This window comes from Alternaria ventricosa (genome assembly GCF_023758065.1).
Source record: "Alternaria ventricosa strain BMP 2768 chromosome Unknown scaffold_9, whole genome shotgun sequence".
NCBI lineage: Eukaryota > Fungi > Ascomycota > Dothideomycetes > Pleosporales > Pleosporaceae > Alternaria > Alternaria ventricosa.
This window is the reverse complement of record NW_026055689.1, coordinates 1,006,075-1,027,014: the sequence shown is the minus strand read 5'-3', so window position 1 is coordinate 1,027,014 and position 20,940 is coordinate 1,006,075. Positions and strand designations below refer to the sequence as shown.

General features: G+C 53.1%; 7 protein-coding genes across 7 annotated transcripts; 4 read left to right on the top strand and 3 right to left on the bottom strand.

Moving 5' to 3' along the window:
- Window positions 1–520: 520 nt before the first annotated feature.
- RPL33A (60S ribosomal protein L33A) lies at window positions 521–950 on the bottom strand (the record flags this gene model as incomplete). Its single annotated transcript, XM_049343926.1, has 3 exons — window positions 521–618; window positions 671–874; window positions 926–950. 3 exons carry the CDS (start codon window positions 948–950, stop codon window positions 521–523), a joined length of 327 nt encoding a protein of 108 aa, XP_049199159.1.
- A 3,504-nt stretch (window positions 951–4,454) lies between these two features.
- On the top strand, window positions 4,455–5,711 carry VMA6 (H(+)-transporting V0 sector ATPase subunit d; the record flags this gene model as incomplete). Its single annotated transcript, XM_049343925.1, has 4 exons — window positions 4,455–4,486; window positions 4,540–4,628; window positions 4,682–5,574; window positions 5,628–5,711. 4 exons carry the CDS (start codon window positions 4,455–4,457, stop codon window positions 5,709–5,711), a joined length of 1,098 nt encoding a protein of 365 aa, XP_049199158.1.
- Window positions 5,712–6,209: 498 nt separating this feature from the next.
- J4E93_006006 (uncharacterized protein) lies at window positions 6,210–6,622 on the top strand (the record flags this gene model as incomplete). Its single annotated transcript, XM_049343924.1, has 2 exons — window positions 6,210–6,408; window positions 6,456–6,622. The coding sequence occupies 2 exons, from the start codon at window positions 6,210–6,212 to the stop codon at window positions 6,620–6,622; spliced, it is 366 nt and encodes a 121-aa protein (XP_049199157.1).
- Window positions 6,623–13,946: 7,324 nt separating this feature from the next.
- J4E93_006005 (uncharacterized protein) lies at window positions 13,947–14,535 on the top strand (the record flags this gene model as incomplete). Its single annotated transcript, XM_049343923.1, has 2 exons — window positions 13,947–14,048; window positions 14,101–14,535. The coding sequence occupies 2 exons, from the start codon at window positions 13,947–13,949 to the stop codon at window positions 14,533–14,535; spliced, it is 537 nt and encodes a 178-aa protein (XP_049199156.1).
- Window positions 14,536–15,874: 1,339 nt separating this feature from the next.
- Window positions 15,875–18,267, top strand: J4E93_006004 (uncharacterized protein; the record flags this gene model as incomplete). Its single annotated transcript, XM_049343922.1, has 5 exons — window positions 15,875–15,997; window positions 16,054–16,123; window positions 16,174–16,295; window positions 16,343–18,087; window positions 18,138–18,267. 5 exons carry the CDS (start codon window positions 15,875–15,877, stop codon window positions 18,265–18,267), a joined length of 2,190 nt encoding a protein of 729 aa, XP_049199155.1.
- A 462-nt stretch (window positions 18,268–18,729) lies between these two features.
- Window positions 18,730–19,122, bottom strand: J4E93_006003 (uncharacterized protein; the record flags this gene model as incomplete). The annotated part of the gene is made up of 1 exon (XM_049343921.1): window positions 18,730–19,122. The coding sequence occupies one exon, from the start codon at window positions 19,120–19,122 to the stop codon at window positions 18,730–18,732; it is 393 nt and encodes a 130-aa protein (XP_049199154.1).
- Window positions 19,123–19,373: 251 nt separating this feature from the next.
- J4E93_006002 (uncharacterized protein) lies at window positions 19,374–20,588 on the bottom strand (the record flags this gene model as incomplete). Its single annotated transcript, XM_049343920.1, has 3 exons — window positions 19,374–20,021; window positions 20,120–20,326; window positions 20,454–20,588. The coding sequence occupies 3 exons, from the start codon at window positions 20,586–20,588 to the stop codon at window positions 19,374–19,376; spliced, it is 990 nt and encodes a 329-aa protein (XP_049199153.1).
- Between the last annotated feature and the right edge of the window lie 352 nt (window positions 20,589–20,940).

The window sequence follows — 20,940 nt, the reverse complement described above, 5'->3', positions numbered from 1 at the left end:
TAGACCGAGGAAAAAGAAAGTCCGGTCGGTGGCAGCACCGCTTGCAATGGTCTTCTTGAGCTTGCACTTGATGACAGCATCGCCTTGCGACGAAAACGTACGTCTTCTTATGTCTCTTTTGAGACCATATGAGTTAGATTCCACCATGATTGTCCGACGTTTGGTGCCAGCCTTGATGGTGTCGTTCTTATCATAAGAGCCGTGGATGAATATAGGAAGGCTCGCCGAGGACGTGTTACCCGTAAACCTTCACAGCACAGACACCAATCCCCAGCCTCGCTCCACAGTTGCCGTCACTCTTGCTCTTCGACAAGGGAATACAGCTCTATTGTGGTCTCCGACAATGAATTGTCATACGAAGTTTCGCGCCCAGTATTAAACCTCAAAATGTTGCATCTATTGCAATGGACATGGTATATAATCTTGCAGACAAACTCCAATCCTGGCTATTGGCCATTCCCGAAATCGCCTTAACGCCATCTAATGCTCCCAAATCTCCTTCTCCCATGTCCAACAGCTCTCAAACCGAGCTGGGATACATCATAACCCGAAGACTCGCACCGAACGACTTTGGTGGGAGGTTGTTCTGGAAAGATGCGCGAACAACACCAGAGTTGCCTGTTCTTGAATCAATATCTTTTCTTTCGCAAGTCTGACAAGCTGTACGAACCATGTGTCCTGCGGATCTTGCCCCAGATCACACGAGGACCTTCTTCTTTGCTGCTGGCAACGCGGTAGACATATGCGACGCGCTTGCCAAGGTACCACTGCGCGTCTTGCGTGCTGTCGACGCCCTCAAGCGCGAGGAGGCTCACGTTGGGGTTTGTATTGCGTTTGCCGCGCTGGTAGCTGACATGGCGGGCTTTGACGTATACTGCTCAAACTATTACTACGTGCACAGCGGCGTGAAACTGCTGCTACTTACGACGGTGGCTCTTTTCTGAAGACATCGCGATTTTTACAATTGTTTGATTATTGTCAGAATGTGAGTTTTGTTCGATTGGTGTGCGCTCGGTAGATTGCTTACCTAACATATATGGGTCTTCGACGTTCAGACGGCGTGTGGTAATAATGTAGGCACCTACTGCTGCGATCGACGGCTGGCGGTTAGTTGCCTAGTCCGGACTATCGTCACAGACAGAGCGCAGCAACACCTAACCTCCCCGCTGAGTTCAGACTACGGCAACCACGAATGTAACGACTTTGACTGCTTTGACAGCTTTGACGTCGATCTGAGATCATTAATACCTTAAGTTCTTTTAACTCCTTCTTGCCGCCTGTTGTCAGCTAGAGTCATCACATCACGGGCGACAATATTCAGGAATGTACGTTTCTCGGTCGATATTAAAGCTATTCAAACAAGCAACTATGGGAACAAGAAACCAACGCAATTACTAGGCTAAAACGTGCGCCTAGTGTTCGACCATACAACGGCCGAGGGGTATACAGCTTTCGTCAATCATCCGTGTTTATGCCCCTGGAGAACGCCAACAAGAAATGCATCTTTCAACCCACGAGAGGTCGTATACTTGCGAAAACCAACGCACAGCTATGCAAACACGAGAGAAAAAGCAATACAATAAAGAAGATTGCCCAGAGGCAAGGAATTTGATTCCGGCCGATCAATTTCGATTCGTGTGAAGGTGAGGAACGCCGAAACAATGCAGTATAAACAATTTTTTACGAGGAGGTAGGGCTTGGCTCCTCCTCATCTGACTCGTAGGTGAGGGTGGGCGCTTGCCATTCGACATTGAACTTCTGCTGATACTCGTGGCTGTTGATGATCTCTTCGAATTCAGCTTGACATTCGTCATCAAGTTCGATAATCTCCGCTCCTGGCATGTCGTCGAACATGGACGATGCGGAAGTTGCCATTTGTGCAGGAGTAGCGGCAAGAAGTGACACGTTGCCAGCTTCCGATAGAATGCTTGGTGATGGGTAAGTTGCCTCGCGGAGACGGGAAGGCTTAGCAGGTGTGTGCTTCATGAGTCTCTGGCGCTGGCGCTCAATCTCATCTCCAGGCTGCTGGCGAGTAGGGGTTGGGGGCGCTTCGGGCACATCAGACGCTTCATCCGTAGATCCGCCTGGCAGGGGAGCATGCGCAGGAACGGGGGCTGGTGGGGGTGGTTGGGTCCAGATAGGAGTAGCTTCAGCATCAGCGCTCTCGCTGCCCATTGTGGAGTCTTCTTCATCAGAATCATCATCGGGGACGCTAAAAGAGCCCATGCCTGGGTTATGGGAGTGAGTGTTCTCCTTGGTTGCGCTTTTCAGGACCTCACGATCGTTCTCACGGATCTGTGCCGCGGTGTCGTGTCCTTGTAGTTCGCTAAAGATGTTACCGCCGGTGTTGTGTGAGATGGAGTTGCTGAACATGGGTGATGGGTCGATTGAGCGACGAGGGTGGAAGTCACGGAGTGAAGCGGACTGGCCATGGCTGTTGTAAAGCTTTGGTGAAGTGCGCGCGCCGTTGCTGGCGGCGAACTGCTCGTCGATGGTAGGAACTTCGTCGTCGCCCGTCGTGAATTCGTGGGTCTTCTTGTGCTTCTTAGCGGTGTGCTCTTCTTCTTCAGCCACGATATCGAGATATACAGCCCAGACTGGTACAACATCGTCATCGTCTAGATCACCAAGCGGGTCGCCGAAGCCAGTCTCCCAAGGCTTGGCTGAGGGGAAATTCGACAGCTCCTTGCACAGAACATCCTTCTGAAGACGCGCACGCTTCTCGCTGAAAGCAGGATCATTCTTCAGTTCAGGAATGACCTGCTTAGCCCACTCCTCTGCCTTGTGCCTGTCCTTGCGGTCGACGCCCTTGAGCAGTAGTTTCAGCAGTGTGTTCATGGGCGCACGCCTCTTGTTCGGGGTCTTGACGCGCTCGCCGACAGGTGTAGGAGGGAGGGAGAGGGTCTCGGTGATTGTGTTCTGGGGTGGTAGAGGCTTGGTAACGGTGGGCGACGCGACTTCGGGGGTTGGCGGGGGCTTGGGGGTCGAGGAGAAAAGTCGGGATTTGATAGCAGAGAATGACCTGCTGAAGATGTTGGATGGTGTTGCGACGGGGCGGTTGGGCGTTGCTGTGACATCCTCGAAGGTTCTCTTAGCAGACGGCTGTTGTGGTGAAGGTTCCATGGCGACGTCATTGTCTGAGAATGTTTCACTGTCGTTGCTTGAGGGCTCAACGCGCCTGGTTTCTTTGGCAGAGCTCTCGATCTTGTGGAGGAGCGCAAGGGCTTCCTCGTTGCCATTCACGAACACACCATGTGCCGGAGATGACTCGCTGATTGCTACTAGTTCACTGTCGAATTCTGCGTAATTGACGTTAGCCGGAGTACCGTAGCTAATGTGTGGAATATTCTCTAGTCGCGTGATTTCCATGCGCAGACGCAGGTTCTCGTTCTCATAAAGGAACATCTGCTGATCTTTCTGCCACATCATCTCTACGAGATTCTGGATGCGAGCCTCCTGGTTTGTGACACGCTCGCGGAGATGATCAATCTCCCTCTCTTGCTGTTCGTACTTTTCCTTGCGGAGCTCGTTGTCGATTTCTTCCTCTGAAGGGGTGTAACTATGGAGAAGTTGGTGCTTACTTTTTGTGAAGAAGGCGCCCACGCCATCTTCATTCTCGGCTTCTGCCTCGTCTTCGGCGCTCTCGATGGCCTTAGCCGCCGCCAGCTTTGCGGCCACTGCCTTTCGTTTCTCGCTGGTGATTTTCTGGCGGGCTGTGCCGCGTCCTTGCTTGGCGGGCTTCGTCTGTTCCAGGCTGCGCTGCGGCGAAGCCTCTACGCCTGCCTCTTTCAGCGCCTGGCGACCGGCTCTGGTGAGCTTCTTGGCGACAACAGGCGCTTGCGTCGCGGTTTTGGTTGTTGATGATGTGGTGGTTGTTGTGATGACGGCGGAAGCGGCGTTTGCGCGTGACGTAGCGCGACCCTTGGTGACTGTCTGCTGCGACTCTGTCACGGTCTGCGACTCGACTTTGGCGGCGGCAGCCTTGGGCTTGCGACCGGGCTTCTTCTTGGGAGCAGCCTCTGGCGCAGGCGACGCCGACTGTGAGCTTTGCCTGGAGGCGGGCTGCGAGGACTCGGTGGCCGCTGTCGCTGCAGTGCGACGCGTTGAGCGCCGTGTAGTAGCGGACATGGTACTGCGAGCGAGGTCAGTAGGAGCGGTGCGCAACAGCAGCGGGGACGTACGAGGCAGTTGCGATGCAATTGCCAATAAGCAGTGAATGATCTGATGACAGATGCAGCTGCGAAGGTGTGTTGGGATGGTTGCGTTGTCGGGGTGCGTTGGCAAGGGAAGTTGCGATGGAGTTAAGAAAGTTGTACATGCACCTCCGGCCATTGGGGCTAGCGCGTAAACACCCCAGCACCATCGAGGCAGGCGCGACACGGGCCACGCCTTGGCATGACGACCAAGCTGGAGCTCTTTGCCTGCGACGGTCGACAGCAGCCAGCATCAGCATCATGGAGGGCCTTTACTACAACGTCAAATACGGGTACGATATACGCGTTTATCGTCGCTTCACTCATATCTGACACTTCTCTACAGTTACATCGAGGGCATCGTGCGCGGTTACCGCAATGCACTGCTCACCAGCCAGAACTACAGCAACTTGACCCAGTGCGAAACCATCGACGGTACATCGCATCCCGTCGCTACTGCCTCTGGAACCGCTCTAACAATGCCACAGATGTCAAGCTGCAGCTCTCGCCCGCGTACGGTGACTTCCTCAACAACTTGCCCCCGAACCCGTCCACGTCTGCGCTCGCCGCGAAGACCACCGACAAGCTCGTGGCCGAGTTCCGCTATCTCCAGGCCAACGCCACCGGCTCGCTCTCCAAGTTCATGGAATACCTGACGTACGGATACATGATCGACAATGTCGCGCTGCTGATTACGGGTACCCTGCACGAGAGAGATACGCGCGAGTTGCTGGAAAGGTGTCACCCGCTCGGCTGGTTCGAGACCATGCCGGTGCTGTGCGTGGCGACCAATATCGAGGAACTGTACAACTCCGTCCTGATTGAGACGCCGCTCGCACCCTACTTCAAGGGCTCGCTCAGCCATCAGGATCTTGACGAACTCAACATCGAGATCATCCGCAACACCTTGTACAAGAACTATCTAGAGGATTTCCATCAGTGGATCAATTCCTGCCCAGACATTGCCGGAACACCGACTGCAGATGTCATGTCGGAGGTTTTGGAGTTCGAGGCCGACCGCAGGAGCATCAACATCTCCCTCAACTCGTTCGGCACTGAACTTTCCAAGGCAGACAGGAAGAAGCTTTACCCAGGCTTCGGCAAGCTATACCCAGAGGGAACCACAATGCTCTCGAGAGCGGACGATGTAGAGGGTGTGCGAATCGCTGTAGAGAGTGTTGCCGACTACAAAATGTTCTTTGACCAGACCGGCCTTAGTGGAGGTGGCGGTGGTGTGGGCAACATGGCCGGTGGTGTCGGTGGTGAGACGAGGAGTCTCGAGGATCTCTTTTACCAGAAAGAAATGGAGATCTCGAAGCTTGCATTCACTCACCAGTTCACTCACGCCATTGTGTACGCATGGGTGAAGCTGCGCGAGCAGGTATGTTGTGGATTCCATCATGAAGAGAATACAATGACTGACATGATACGCAGGAAATCCGGAACATCACATGGATAGCCGAGTGCATCGCGCAGAACCAAAAGGAGCGCATTGGTAACTACATCAGCGTCTTCTGAGTGCGCGCATCATTGTAGTAATAGCATGTTTGGGTCCAACTATGGAATGGCTTGGGTGGCGTTAGGGTGCGATTCGTATATCCAACTTTGTTAGATTGTACATCTCTGCATGTGTGTTCTCCGTCTCCGTCTTCATCTCCTGTCTGGTGTCAATACGTCTGGTCATGCTTTCGACGTCTCAATCCCGCTTCTGGCTGTTACCACTGCGATTGTCCATGTGCAGTGACTCGTCACCGTATGCAAATATTCAGAAGCAAGGGAAGGAAGATTCCGCTGTGTCGAGAGTGGCCTCGGAGCACGAAATGAATGGGAAGAGTGTTAGGAGATCGGGATCAGGATCAGAGTGAGGTCGAAGGCTGGTCTCTATACCTGGGTCTTGGCATGTCACCGTGGGAAGGAGCACCCCACCTTCTCAGCGCAACAGAATCTGCCGGGCATGAATCGGACGAACATCATATCTGACTTTGCCGCTGCTGAATCAGCACCTGCCCAGCAACGATGGCAGCCGAATCACGCCCGGCACTCGAGTTCGCCAAACGACTGCATAACGAGACCAAGAAATTCACTCACCCAACAACGGCCACAGTTGTCCACGAGAGTAAGGACATCGAGGGAATATGCGCAGCCGTCTCGCATATCCTGGGGACTCCCATCATCCTGACCCAAATTGACGTCAACGCCATGAAAGCGAGCCTTGGTATGTCAAATGTTTGCTTGAAGTGTGTGCACTAACGGATCGAGTAGACTCAGATAGGACTGTCTTGACCAGTACGACCAGTTGTCTCGACAGAGCGCGAGCTTCACTGGAAAGCATGACCGCTGCAATCAAATGCAAGTGGGCGGTGGCCGGTGCTAGTGACACAGGCTTGCCCACGGTACAACCACATCAAGTCGAGAAGCCTGGTGACTAGCAGACTGGAACGGAGGGACAACAGGTATGTCTCCAAGCATTGTTTCGCTTGCAAAAGTAACATCTTGTAGATCACAGTCAAGAATTCTGCCGCTGCGTCGACGCTGTCCAGAGCCAGTCTTTTTCGCCCGTAGAGTACGTTCGCGATAGTTTTCATTTCCTTCATTTCCAATCTCATGTTCAGTCGCATACGAGAATGGTGAGGGATGCGTAGCGGAGACTTATGACTGATGATGGTCAGTCTCTAGTGTCGTCGCGACTGAGTTGAGTCTTGCAGCATACAGTATATATTGGAGCGATGAAACCTTTAAACCAGATCTACGTAGAAGGCATAATGATACATCAAATTTAAGACGACTATAGAACAAATGCTACCTGTTTCTCTAGCTTCTGCCATGTCACCACGGCAGTTCTGACATCAGGTTTTCGTAACCTCGTGCTGGCTCGAGCTGTCTATCTCCAAACCACAAAAGGCTCAAGCAGTCTACACGAACGCTTTGACAAGTGAGCAGCCTATTGAACAAGTCTACTCGTCATGTATCTGTCTATGATATGTCAGGCGGACTTGAAAGGTAGATTGTCATACTCCGTATTACTCATAATTTGCTGAGCACCCGAACATCACTGTCAGGTCAGTCATGGTGCCAATTGATTGCCTTCTAGATGGCTGGGCGATTGCGTGAAGTTCATTGATCACGCTGTATATAGATTTTCATACTATCGCAAATAAACTCGCATATATAACTGTGTCGCTCTACAAGCCAGGTCTCCGCATCATCTTTTCGCTACCCAGGTACCGATTTCACAATGTCGACGACATCACCGAGCAAGCGCGACTCTAACTGGACTATCACAAAACTAGAGACAGCATATGACACATTGTGCAAGCAATATGAAGAGCTGAAGAAACGTAATGACACTACACTGCGTCTTTGCGAGAACTTGCAGAAGGAACTCGATGGCGCTTCTGCTGCAAATAAATCACTGCGCGACGAACAGAAGGCATATCTGCGTAATCTGCACGGGGATCTAACAGGTATCATGCTGCAGATGAAAGATATGGATGGGGACACCGATGGCGGCGATTCATCTACTCAAGGGGATGCATCAGCAGGGGGTGTTGGTCACGAGAGTGGTCAAGACACTACTTAGATGGAAGCGAGACAAGCGGAACGACGATGCGTGTGGCAGCATGCAAGCAGCATGCAAGCAGCCGCGACGTATCTACAGTAGGAGGTTCAATGAGGCATAGTCTTACGATAGCAGATAGTCCTAGTCCATCTCAGCCATCTTCTTCCCAATTCGAAGCTCCAGTTACCGAATGAGGCCCGCCATCACCTATGCCGAAGTGCTGCCATAGTCGAAGTTTAGATACGACCGTCGTAAAGGAGGTGTAGCGACAGTTTACTGCAGGGAGAGATTACGGTGTGTGGTGGTGACCCCAAAAAGTAAACTGGCGTGAAGCCTCGCAGAGTGTAAGAAGCAAATCCATAGTCTCTTACGCAAGGTTATCCGATCGACGCGTTCGCTTGAGGAGCTAGCTCGTTCTAGAGATACCAGCTCGCTTTGGGGTAAGTGGTGTTGGAGGGTCTGCTAGAGTTGGTGTGGACCCTAAGTGACCGAAAAGGAAAGAAAGGGCGAGTGTGCATGTGCGTCATGGCGCTAAGAGGGTGATCATATCTGGGCAGTCACGACGGTGCATGCACTTTGCTCATCCTCATTCTGACTGCTGCAACGCGTGTTGACCGCTTGTGCAACACAGACATGACTGTATTCGTGTTAGTATTCCTTGGGTCTTTGTAGATCTCGTTGACTACGCGCGTAACTGCAGAGTCCCAATGAACACTATCATCTGACTTTCTCGCATGCAGAAACATTCTTTTCTCATTCCTCGAAGCGAATTCGGCATGACGAGTGCCCTCCATCATTCGGCGGATACATTTTCTCCGATGAAAAAATAATCAGGGTGGGTGAGGAAAGACGCTGTGGCACTGGTACTGCCGAACCAAAATACTGAGCCACCCTCAATTACCGCTTTACAAAACGAATGTCAAACGGCCAGCTAAGACCCGGACCTAGGCGATGGTACCAGCCATCGTGTCGCCAGTATGCGAGAGTATGCCGGTGTTGAGCGAGGTAGGCGTGTTGAGAACTTCAAGGCAACCTTCGCTTCTAGCAGACTGCACGGCTCGCCCACGTAGCCTTCGTCACGCTCATATGTACGCTCGCAGCTATTCCGAATAACCTCACCACATCACTGTCACCCTCGCCTGTGTACCATTGTTCTTCGAATCAAAAACCACGCGATGTTCAGCTTACGTGCACCAGTCTTCGCATCGCGAGGCATGTACCTAGATTCAGGTTCTTTCTCGTTGCTTGTCTGAACAGCAACGTGGAAACAACTCAACACAAACCACGAGCTGAAGAGAACTTAGTGGTAGCGACTCACTCCCACATGTGCTCCAAGCGAGTCACAGTCCAGCCTGGTGTCAAAAAACCAAAATCCTAAATACGGCCAACTTCATTCGCTCGCCAAAGCGCACAGTACCATGTGTTCTGGACAGCTGCAAAAATAAAGATAGCCAGTGCAGGAGCCTCCTTCAAGCCTAGACCATCGCCTTACCCCGAATTAAACGTTTTACCCTGAATTTACGGATGAGAAAAGAAGAAGTACATGGCATCTAACGGGGAAGCAGGAGGACAGTGCGAGGTAAGTCGTTCGCAGCGAATGTTTCGGAAGGCGAAACAGCTGGAAGTTCAGCTTCAGGGTCTTTAACCTTTTTGTTCCGATCCGTATACCTGAGTGTGCTAAGGCCGAGATCGAGCGAATGTGAAGGCAACGCCGCGTCAACCTTTGTCGTCAGCAACGAGAGCAAGTATACTTATGAAACAGACGGCCATGCAGACAACACCCAGACCTTGATCACTGGTATCATCGTGGCCTTAGCATAAAGTTCACCCTCAATAACCCTTACCAACAGACCTACCATTCCTCAACCGACGATCCTCAACCCTCGGTACCACACGTCCTCGACTGGGTCCCCATTGCTCTCCCCAACCCTTGCGCCGATACCACTCCGCGACCTCAAACATGTAGTCCTACATGCCGAGTCTCGCCATGCATCCCCGGTCCCTCATCCCTCGCTTACATTCCAAACTCTCCTCGCAACACGCACCACTCTTCCCCGTCTTCCATGTACACTAGCTCGTCGGGTATGTGGCCAGGACTTGAGCATGCGCCACAGCCTAGAAAGATGACCAGGGCGCGCGTCGAGTATCCCAGAATAGATCGGTTTGGTAGGGTAGACAAGGGGAAAGGGAGGATGGTGTGGGATGAGGGCTGGGTTCGTGGCAGGCCTTTCGGAGTTGAGTCGGTTAGGGCGAGGAAGGTGGAGGGACCGCATATGATGAATCATACTAGTCAAGGTAATAGTTGGAGCCATGACGCTGCGTGAGTGATACCTCTTGGCTGTACTGTGGTATCAGACACTGACATGCGCATAGTGTGAAGAGGCGACGAGGTCGTCCCAATGCTAGCGCACCTACAACCCGAGCGTCTAGTATGGACCCAGATGGAGGCGAGCGTGGTGTTCTCAGTACTGCTACTGCTTCTGTCAAGAGCGAACCACAAACACAACCACAACCAAGTCTTTCTTCTGCAGGGGAGCAGATGCAGCGAAAGCACATGATGGAGCTTGAGGAAGAGGAACATCAAGAAAGGAAGAAAGCGAGGATAAAGAAGATCAAGTCAGCGTGTACTCGCGTCATTAGAGGGATTTTGCGTAGGTGAGCGAAATCATATCGCTGCGTCACAGTGTTGGTAGATGTGGCGTGAGGGTTGTCTTCCGGCTAAACATCAACCTTGCCTGCTCCATAAGCGGGCGTAATCGTGAGAGTCACTCCACATAATACCACCATAACGCCACCTCGCGGACCTCTCGAGAATCAGCAGGACTGCGTAACGATAGAACTATTCCTCTCCGAAATGAATGTATGAATTTCCCTTCCATACGACACATCTCTTGTCATCAATACAACGACAGTTTACCGAACATCCATTACATCACCAAAGACACCTCTGCCGCTCTCACAAGCAGGACCTAGATAAGATGCAACACCACTTCCACATCCCGCATTCGCATTTCCACATGCACGTCCCGCATCTGCACGTGAAACAGCATCTAGATAGGTGGCTGGCAGATGTCGCTGAAGTCTACGGCCGTGCTGCTTGACAAAGAAGCTGAAATAACGGCAATGACCGAGGCAGGCAAGTAACAAGCAAACCGCAAAGGTACCTGCGCTCCATCCTAACATCTCTCAATAGCAACGAAATGAGAGCTGAAAGGTCCTGGTTTGAGGTTGAGCGAGAACCCGCGTGTTGAGTTGATGTTCTCAGGATATCCCGGACAGACAGGCACGACAGGCAATCTAGATCTATACCCATGTCAGCTCTAGATCCCATATTTGCAATTGTAACGACCAGCTTCACTTTGACCTTGTTTTGCCTTCTCGCCATGCCTTCTCTCGCGATTTCAAACGCGCGCACAAGACACCGATCTCAGCGAGGAAAGATGAGGAAGTCACGATCGAACGCATCACATCTAGACCTAACCAACCATCTAGGCCCTCCCTCAAAAGGGCAATCACTGAAAGGAGAAACCTTGGAAGAGAGAGAGAAGGAAAAAAGGTCCGAAGAAGCTTCCGCATCCAGACTGCCGAAGAAAGGTGGGCGACAAAAGAACAAGTCTCACCGAGACGAGTTGCGATAGGGCGGTGGCTGTCCAGGTGGTTACAGTAGCCATGCGCCACGTCTCTGCTGTGTACTTTTTCGTTCTTTTGTGACCAGGCATCTTCCGGTCGATCCACCCTGCACTGTGACGCCCCATCATCGGGCAGAAAACAACATGCAGCAGGCAGCGGTAGAAGAGCCGAAACATATATAAAGTCGCACAAATCTCCACCTGCGCCCCTCTAAAGGGGCGACGAACGACTTCCATTTGTAGACTAAAGGTACGACGTCACACATAGATTTGCGCTACGCCGGTGGATCTGGCCGGCGACCAAGCGGGCGGGTAAAATACACAGGGCTGCTATTCTCATCTCGAACAGATCAGGATAGCGATTCGCGATATTATAGTATTGAAACCGGGGGTGGAATCCTGCCATATCCACTTTCCACTGAGCTCGGCGATCTACTGTGGAAGAGTCACCACAGTTGCGCCGCGGAGTTGGGTCGATCCGGACGGGGGTGTCGAGTCAGTTGACATGGGCAAATCGCGATCTTGGACATGGGAGTTTATGAAGATTCTCGATAATCGTTCATACGAGGATGTTAGGTCGCCGGCCTGCTGGATTGCGACTGGGGTGCGAAAGGGCGGGAACGTCATTGGACTGGGGTTCGCTGATTTGGAAATGATGCCTGACGGTTCGGCGAGGCTTCGTATAGTGGAGGCCGTGGTGTTCGCACCATATTCCCCAGAAGGCAACTCCAAGATGTGAGGCAGCAGGGTACAGAGCACAGAGGCATCGTGAGGTCATGTTGCGAATGCGAATCGGGCAGAATACATCATGACAATGATATTGGGCCGCTGTTGCAGTGCGCAGGCGCGATGGATGATGCAGAGCGGGTCTATTCAGGAAAGGGAAGGTGTCGTGTGTTTGCACAGCTGTTCTACCAAGGTCCCGAGAGAAGTGAGACGAGCGTTGCTGTTGATGTCTCATAAACGTTGCTGTCATACCTGTCTCTCGCACAAGGCTGCATTAGTCCCGAACGCGAGGTACACAGCCAAATGGGTGCCTGGTTCGCGGGAGGGGAGATCAGATCAGATTGCGTAACTGGACCCAGCGCCCAGGACAAAGGGCTTATTCGCTCGGTCGCGTTCCGGAGCCACGAGTGGCCGTGTATCTACAGCAACTGTCGGCCTCTCAGGTGGGACATGGTGGGCGCCAGCCACGGCGAAGACGTCCTGCGCGCTAGTCAATTTGGGCAGGGGGCATCTCTGGCTAGCTGAGGTTGTCGCGGACACCGAAAGCGTGGCGCCTGATTAGAAGATGGTGAACTCAACGTTGGATATCGATGAGAGTCCACATGGTCTATTGCCTGCCTATTGCTTTGGATAGAGGGTTGCGATACTTTGACGGACACGTCGCGTCGTGTGTTGGCGATGATGATGGGATAATGTGACCATGAATAAGGTGACGCTTGGCAATGATCGGCAGGCAGCGGTGCGAGTGTAGATTGGTGGAGGGCCCTGCCGTAGGGCGGCCCAGAAGTTTGTTCCTGCGTCGCATCCCGATCAGGCATCGCACCAGGACTTCCATGCGTCTTCTCAGGAACAGGCTTTCCGCATCACAGGTCACGATCTCGACATGGTTGCGAATCCATCGTTCGGCGCATGGGGCGCGCCGCGCTAGGCAGTTTGGTGCTTTTTGCAACAGCTGTCAAATACTCATCTCACCGCCCTTGGCGTCTCGAAACATGCAGTTAGCTCTGCGTCCGTGAGGTGAGGGGCATACGTCTTCCCAGGCGCGTTGTCCTACGATGACAGGCAAGCGGTGAGATTGGGCCAGAGGCTGTTGTTGTTTCGAAATGCTGAACGTGCCCAGCGGCCAGATGCCCACTGTGCTTTTGGTTACAGAGTCTCTCGCTTCCCTACTCCAGATTGAGACGTTGCGCTATCTACGTCAGGTGAGCTGTCAACTCTAGCCTCTATGCCGGCGTGAGGGCTGCATGCTTGCGAGTATAGAAGATTGACAGCAGACTGCGACGAAGGTGCGGCTGAGGCGTCTGGTGTGCACCCCAAAGCGTGGCTGATCGGCGCACGCGATAGAATGCAGCAAGAGGGGTTGAGGCTTGAATTATGCCACGTCTGCCGCCTGCGATAGGTCCACTATACGAGAGCGCCATGCCTCTAGAGATTGTGGAGTTTGTGCATGGCTGAACAGCCAGCCCCTTGGCTCAGTACACTAGGATCTGCCATGGGGCCCCTGCGCAGACGGCAACTAAAAGCAACGAACGCTGATCTGGTCTGAGCGTGAGAGGTGACGGAAACGGTAGAGCCGCAGCCATGTACCACGTTTCTGGCGCGATCCCTGGGGTCAATCGGCGAGCGCGGCGCTATGGCGCATGCTGGGGTGGATGCCGTCCTGATTGCTGGCTAGGATACCAAGTGACGCTCGGTATATAACACTTGAGCGCCCTAGCCTTTTGGTTCAGTCAAACTCAAAGTCCAACAGAGCAGCAACTACCAGCCTTACATCAAGACCCTCAATCACCAACACAATCAAAAGCACCCATCGGAACATTCTACCTACCATCAGCCAACATGTATCAAAACCTTGGACGCACACCCAACTGGGACACTTGCTTCAATCAAGTCCAACTCACCGAGGAGAACCTGCAATTACACACCGCTACACACAAGAAGGTATGTCTTGACTTGAGAATAGTTCATCGGTTCACTGCTAACAATGTCAAAGGTTGACAGCGCCTGTCAAATGGATGACCAACTCTACTACCGATACGACGGTGACTTTGCTGAGTCAGACGACGGCAACGTGGAAACCCAAAGAGAGACCATCGCCTTGAGGAGAGCCGCATCACTGGAGGTGTTGAAGGCGTACGGTGGATGCTTCGCTTCCGGCTTCCTCGCTCTTCAAGAACCCCTCCCATCACGACCAAAGTCGAAGCTCAGGTCATACGAGAGCGCCTACAGTGTCGACATTTCAAGAACAGCCTCAAACGCCACATCACTCGAGACGGCCTCAACCAGCTGGAGCAGCAACATGGACACGCCACGACCAGATTCATCAACCCTGGGCGTACCCGTGCAAGAAATGGAGAAGGGATCAAAGTGGAGCTGGAGAGGCATGAGGAGGAGCCGAAAGCAGGCAGCGAAGAAGCTCGAAGTTTAAAAAAAGTCATCTATTACCGTCGACCAGCTGGTCTTGCATTTTATTTGTCTGCTTGCGTGTTAGCGAAGGCGTTGGGGTTTACGGATACCATTCAAGACTGCGCAACCATCTCTTTTGTCACGATGCCAATGGCCGAACTACTCAAAATTCTACGAAAAAGCACGACTTTGTAGTGTATAATGTATATATCAAAACAAGACAGACTCGACGAGTCGTTTGACAACCCCCACACTGTCCTACCTTGCAACTTGTGTGCTTGTGCAGTGCTTCTGGTAGGTATCCGAAGACCGGCCGACGTGCAGACGGCCGAGCTTGGAGAGCCGGAAGTGAACATCAGACGGAAAAAGTCGCATGTTCGATACGATTCGGAGACGGCCATCAGCAGATGCAGCGCAGGTCGACGGCATCTAGATCTGCTGACCTGATGGGGTAATATTAGGCGACAGCCTCAGCTGGCTCAAGAGCTACTGTATGAGTAAGAGGGAGAGTAAGTTTGTTCGGAGGTCACGATGGAGTTGCGGGTGTAGTGCGGACTGCTGGCTCCCGTGGGGGAAGGCCTGCAGGCTGACGGACACGCAGCGCCTGACCCCGGCAACCGAGCCAGTCACAGCAGGCGCGTCGCTCGAGGAAGGTGCGTCCGGAGTTAGGCAGGAGAAAAACAAAGGCGGCGCACACAAGGCATTGAAGCTCAACAGATGAGATTCGAAACACGCGGATTGTCGAGCGAGGACATCGTGCCATGACGTACCGGTGGGGCACTATGATGAAGCGGCAGAGGTCGGCGCGCGCGTGCAAGTCGCGACGGTGATGAGGAAGACGAAGTACCCCAGGGGTTCAGCGCAGCACGGGGCCTTTTGGCAGTCTTCGCTCAGCATCATCATGCCGCCTGGCTGTGGCATTGATAGCAGTCACGCCGCCTGCGTCTGGCACGATGCAGCTGCTTCACCGCCTGGTCTGTCATTGCCTATCGTGATAGCAGACCCACCACTGACGCCTGCTGCTATGCCCTTCTGCTGCCATCGGCGGACCTGCCGGCCTTGCAGCGCTCAAAACTGCTACCTTCGCCCGTTGCATATCCATCTTTTCTCTCCAGTCCTACGCTGCACCCGCCACCTAGACTAGCACTACCAGCATATCGTCGTGTGACCGCCGCCCGCCGCTCCCTAGATTCTGAAGCATCTTGATACAAAGGTGCCGCCCCACCCCCACCCTCGCCGTCAACCACGCTCGTAGCTAACGCTGGCCAGTACCTACGCCATACATAGCACATCTTCACCACCACAACACCCACTACCACCACACCCGTTGCCTGGTGTCTTCGCCCCACCGCCCCCGTAGCATGAGCTCGCAATCTTCCAAGCCCCGCCGAACCTCGACTGTTCTCGACCCCTACGCTGCACCGCACGTCTACTATGGCGAGAGTCACTCGAAGAAGCATGCCAGAGCCCGGACCTACTCAGCCGTGAGTACCGCGCTCCTTCCTCCTTCTAATGACATGACGGGGCTAATTGAATGCAGAACGTAGACAATTCCACGCGTAATGCTCCATTGGCCGAGGGCGCCATTGCTGGTCGTCGCATCAGTCACGGTACGTGCCTTCCACCGCACCCACCCCGCGCCATTGGCTGACAAAACCAGATGAAATCTCCCTGCAGCCTCGCCGCTTCAAGATAAACGTCGAAGAGACGCTCCACCAGCTCCTCACCCGCGAAGATTCGGACGGCAACTACCAGATCACAATCGACGACAAGGGTCCCAAGGTACGATGCTCTGCAGTTACACAGAGAACGTGGCTGACAATACACAGACCATTTCTCTTGGTACGCTCGGCTCCAATGCCTTCAAGAAGCACGACGTCCGCGGCACCTACATGCTCTCGAACCTGCTCCAGGAGCTCACCCTCGCCAAAGACTACGGCCGCAAGACCATTGTGCTCGACGAATCGCGATTGAACGAGAATCCCGTAAACCGCCTGAGCCGCCTCATCCAGTTCTCCTTCTGGGACGGTCTCACCCGCCGCATCGATGGCTCCAACATTGCGAAGGTCGGTGTCGACCCCAAGGACTGGACAGACGACCAACGGCCGCGTATATACATCCCTCAGGGCGCGCCTGAGCAGCACGAGTACTACACCCGCATTGCTCGTGAACACCCCGAAATGCGTCTCGACGTCATCTGGCTGGACAAGGACTGCGACAACGACGACTACGTGCGCGACTTGAACAAGGCACCCGGCCTGCTCGCCATTGCCATGGAGGAATGGATAGATCCAGAGACGAAGAAGAAGGACCTGAGAGGCCTGCCTTTCGTCGTCCCTGGTGGCCGTTTCAACGAGCTTTACGGATGGGACAGCTACATGGAGTCGCTTGGTCTCCTCGTCAACGATCGCGTCGACCTGGTCAAGTCCATGGTCATTCACTTCTGCTTCTGCATCAAGCACTACAACAAGATTCTCAACGCAAACCGTACATACTACCTCTGCCGATCCCAGCCACCCTTCCTCACCGACATGACTCTGCGATGCTACGAACGCATCAAGCACGAGCCTGACTCCAAAGAATTCCTGCGCAACGGTATCCTTGCTGCCATCAAGGAATACCACTCGGTTTGGATGAGCGCGCCGCGCTTAGACCCTGTCACTGGACTCACCAGGTACCGACCTGGCGGAAGAGGTGTGCCACCCGAGACGGAGGCCAGCCATTTCCACCACGTCTTGATGCCGTACGCCGACAAGCATGGTATGACATTTAAGGAATTCGTCGATGCATACAACAACGGAAAGGTCAACGAGCCTGAGCTTGATGATTATTTCCTCCATGACCGCGCTGTGCGTGAATCCGGACACGACACCTCCTACCGTCTGGAGAGGGTCGCAGCAGACCTCGCCGTCGTTGACGTCAATGCGCTACTCTACAAGTACGAAGTCGACATTGGTCGATGCATTCGCAACCATTTCAACGACAAGCTCGAAATTCCAGAGGGATTCCGCACTGGCGACATGAAGCCTGGTCATATTGAGACTTCTTCCACATGGGAGCGCCGCGCTAGAAAACGCCGCGTTAATGTGGACAAGTATCTCTGGGACGAGGAGGCAGGCATGTACTTCGATTATAACACTGTCAAGCAAGAACGCACCGGTTACGAGAGTGCCACTACTTTCTGGCCCATGTGGTCCGGTCTCGCCACTCCCCGTCAAGCTAGCATTCTTGTCGAGAAGGCTTTGCCTAAGCTGGAAGCCTTCGGAGGACTTGTTTCGGGTACAGAGAAGTCGCGCGGCAAAACTGGCCTTGACCGCCCCAACCGTCAGTGGGATTATCCATTCGGTTGGGCGCCGCAGCAGATGCTTGCCTGGGTCGGTATGCAGCGATACGGTTACGATGCAGAAGCCCAGCGTCTGGCCTACCGCTGGCTCTTCATGGTCACTAAGGCATTTGTTGACTTCAACGGCGTTGTCGTTGAGAAGTACGATGTCACAAGGAAGATTGATCCTCACAAGGTTGAGGCCGAATACGGTAACCAAGGCAGCGACTTCAAGGGTGTTCCTCGCGAAGGGTATGTTTCTTATCACATCATTTTACTAGTCCATGGCTAACATGTCACAGCTTCGGATGGGTCAACGCAAGTTACATCTACGGTCTCACGCTCCTCAGCGCACATCAGCGTCGTGCCCTCGGTGCTTTGACCGATTGGGACAGCTACGCCAAAGCCATGGAGGACCTTGGCATGATGTAAAACGACTCTCGCTTACTTTGTCACGACTTCACGAGATGCATCTGCATCAGATGTTGGGTCTGCTTCGTTGTTCGTATTAGAGGCGCAGTGGAAAATGAACCTGGGTTGCGTTCATGAGGTTTGTCAGCGAGTCTGTATAGGAATGGGATGGACATATCAGCACAGCACGTGTATTCGTTGCAGGAGGTGGAATTGATGGGACTTTTCGGTACGGTACCAAGAGGTGAACTCGGCATGGTTGCTTAAGCTATACCTATGATCAAATGAAACACATCAATAACTCTCCATTGTCTCGCTTAGCTTTACCAGTAGGGTTTCATTTCATTTCATGTCTGCGTGAGGATTACAGTACTCAACAGGAAATGATTCGAGGCCCCCATTTGCATCGTCTAGCTTCCCCATCTAGACATTGTGTGGGTCAATGTACTTGTCGAGCAACTCATCCAATGCCTTGCTATGCGCCTAGCTCTCCTTGCGTTCCTCAAGCTTGGCCTTATACTCCTTTCCCGACGCCTCGAGCTCACTGATCCTGTTCTCTTGCTCTTTGTTCTTGGCCTCGAGCTGCTTAGTCTCTTCTGCCGACTTGTACAGACCCTGCAATTGCAACATTCCTTGCATTTGGTTGATTTTCATCTCTTGGGCTTCCTTCTGAATCGCAACCGGGTCCCTCTGCTTCAGGACGTTGAGTATTGCGTCGGAGTTAGCTTTAGTGATTTCAAGGTATAGTTTCCAGAGGAAGTCGTAGTTCGCGGCGAGTTCGTCGGGCGTCCAGGAGGGGTTACGCTCGCCGAGGGGTGGTGGGTTGGTGTCGGTAGTGATGGAAGACTTGAAGGATGGTGGGGGATCAGATGACATGGTGGATGGTGGATGGTGGTTATTGAGATGTACGCTGATAGAGGGGCCGGCTGCCTTGTTTATGTAGTCGACGTGTCGTATGCGATACTCCGGCAAACGAAGTACGTGGTTGAGTATACACGAAATGGAGCAAACTATGAGCAATCTATTTGGAGAAGACGAGGTCACTAGAGCATTATACACGTCCCCGATCTCAGCGTGAACCCCATACCCTCTATTTTCTCCCTTTCCTTCATCGTGTCTATGTACCTTCACTCAGGCGGCCCATCACACAAGGGCGGCGAAGCACTAGGTTCCTTAGGCGGAACCTCCCTCTTCCCAGCCACCCTCTCCGCCTTGACAAAAACCGGTATAACACCCCCCGTCTCAAGCGCAAACGTCCTGTGCCCAAGCACCTCCAGCATACTGCCAATCGCCCCCGAGTGACTAGTAAAACTCAACCACACATTGTCGTCGGTGGCGAAAACATCGTCCAGAAAGGTGGCTAGGCGGTACCGTCTTGCGGATCTTGGTTCCCGGTATCCAGCCTCCCAGAGTAGGTCTTCGTTTGAGAATCCGGGTTCGAAAGTTAGAGGTGGATCCGTGAAAGTGGCTTTGATGTACGCGGCTGTGCTGCGGCGGTCGCATGTGTGTACGCCGAGGGCTTCGCGGACGAGCTCTTTGATGAAGGGTTTGTAAGGGCGCGACTCAGGAAGCGGGAGGGACTTGAAACTCAGGTTGGCTGTTTCGATTGTACGGGTTAAGGGCGAGACGTAGTAGGTTTGTGGGGGTGGGATGCCGAGGGATAGTTGTTCGGCCCATAGCTTGTTCACAGCGAGAGCTTGGTCTTGGCCTACAGTGGTGAGGTTTGCATCCGCCCAGGTTATGCCGTCGAAGCCGTCGAGGGCGGCGTAGTAGCACTTGGTGTTTGCGTTAGCATTATGTCTCCTTGATGACATATATCTGGAGAGGAATGATTCACGAAAAGAGAAAGGGTTGTAAGGCGGATTAAACTTACGTCCCAAGCTTTTGTCCCGTACTTTGTCTCTGCAACGTTATGCCAACCCTGACCATGGCGACCCAGAAAGAGTACTTTGTAACTCTCACCCTCTTTCTTCGCAGCTTCCAAACTGGCCACGTACTTCTCAAGACGCCTCCATTGCTTTTCTTCGCTGTCGTCTTCTCCCGGGTAGGAACGGTCGATGAGACCGAAGTTTTGCGTCTTCTAGTAGGAATGTCAGCCAGCTACCTCAGATCCCGATTTGAGGGAACGTGAATGAAGGGATGGATTGACTCAATCGCGCAGGTACGTAGTTGCGTGTGAAGCTTGGAGGACAAGGAATTGAACGTACGAAATCGAAACTCTTGTCATCAGTCTCATCCTCGCTCTGCATGAAAACGCCCTTTTGCACCGTGTACTTGAAGTGGTAGTCCAACGCCGGCTCTGCCGGGACAGGCACCGTAGAAGTGTGATTTGTCGTACCCATGCTGAAGTAAAACAAGAAGACGAGGAGGATAGAGAGAAAGACAATTGGTCTGGGAGAGGTTAGCGCATGCACCCTTGTGGAAAAGTGCGCAGGTGAAGTTGGAAGTCGCAGTAGGGCTGAAATGGGCAGGTTGTTTACATGGGGATGCCGACACCACAAATTCTTATTTTGTGCGAGTATGAGGGTATGAGCATAATATGGATGGGCTTCACGGGATCATGTTGATGCTGTGTTGCGAATGTAGGCGGCGGGCTGTCGATTGTAACGGTGAGTCGCTAGCTAGCACGAACCAATCATGTACTTGGGCCACATCACGATACATATGTCGGTGCACTCAAATCTGTCTAGCATC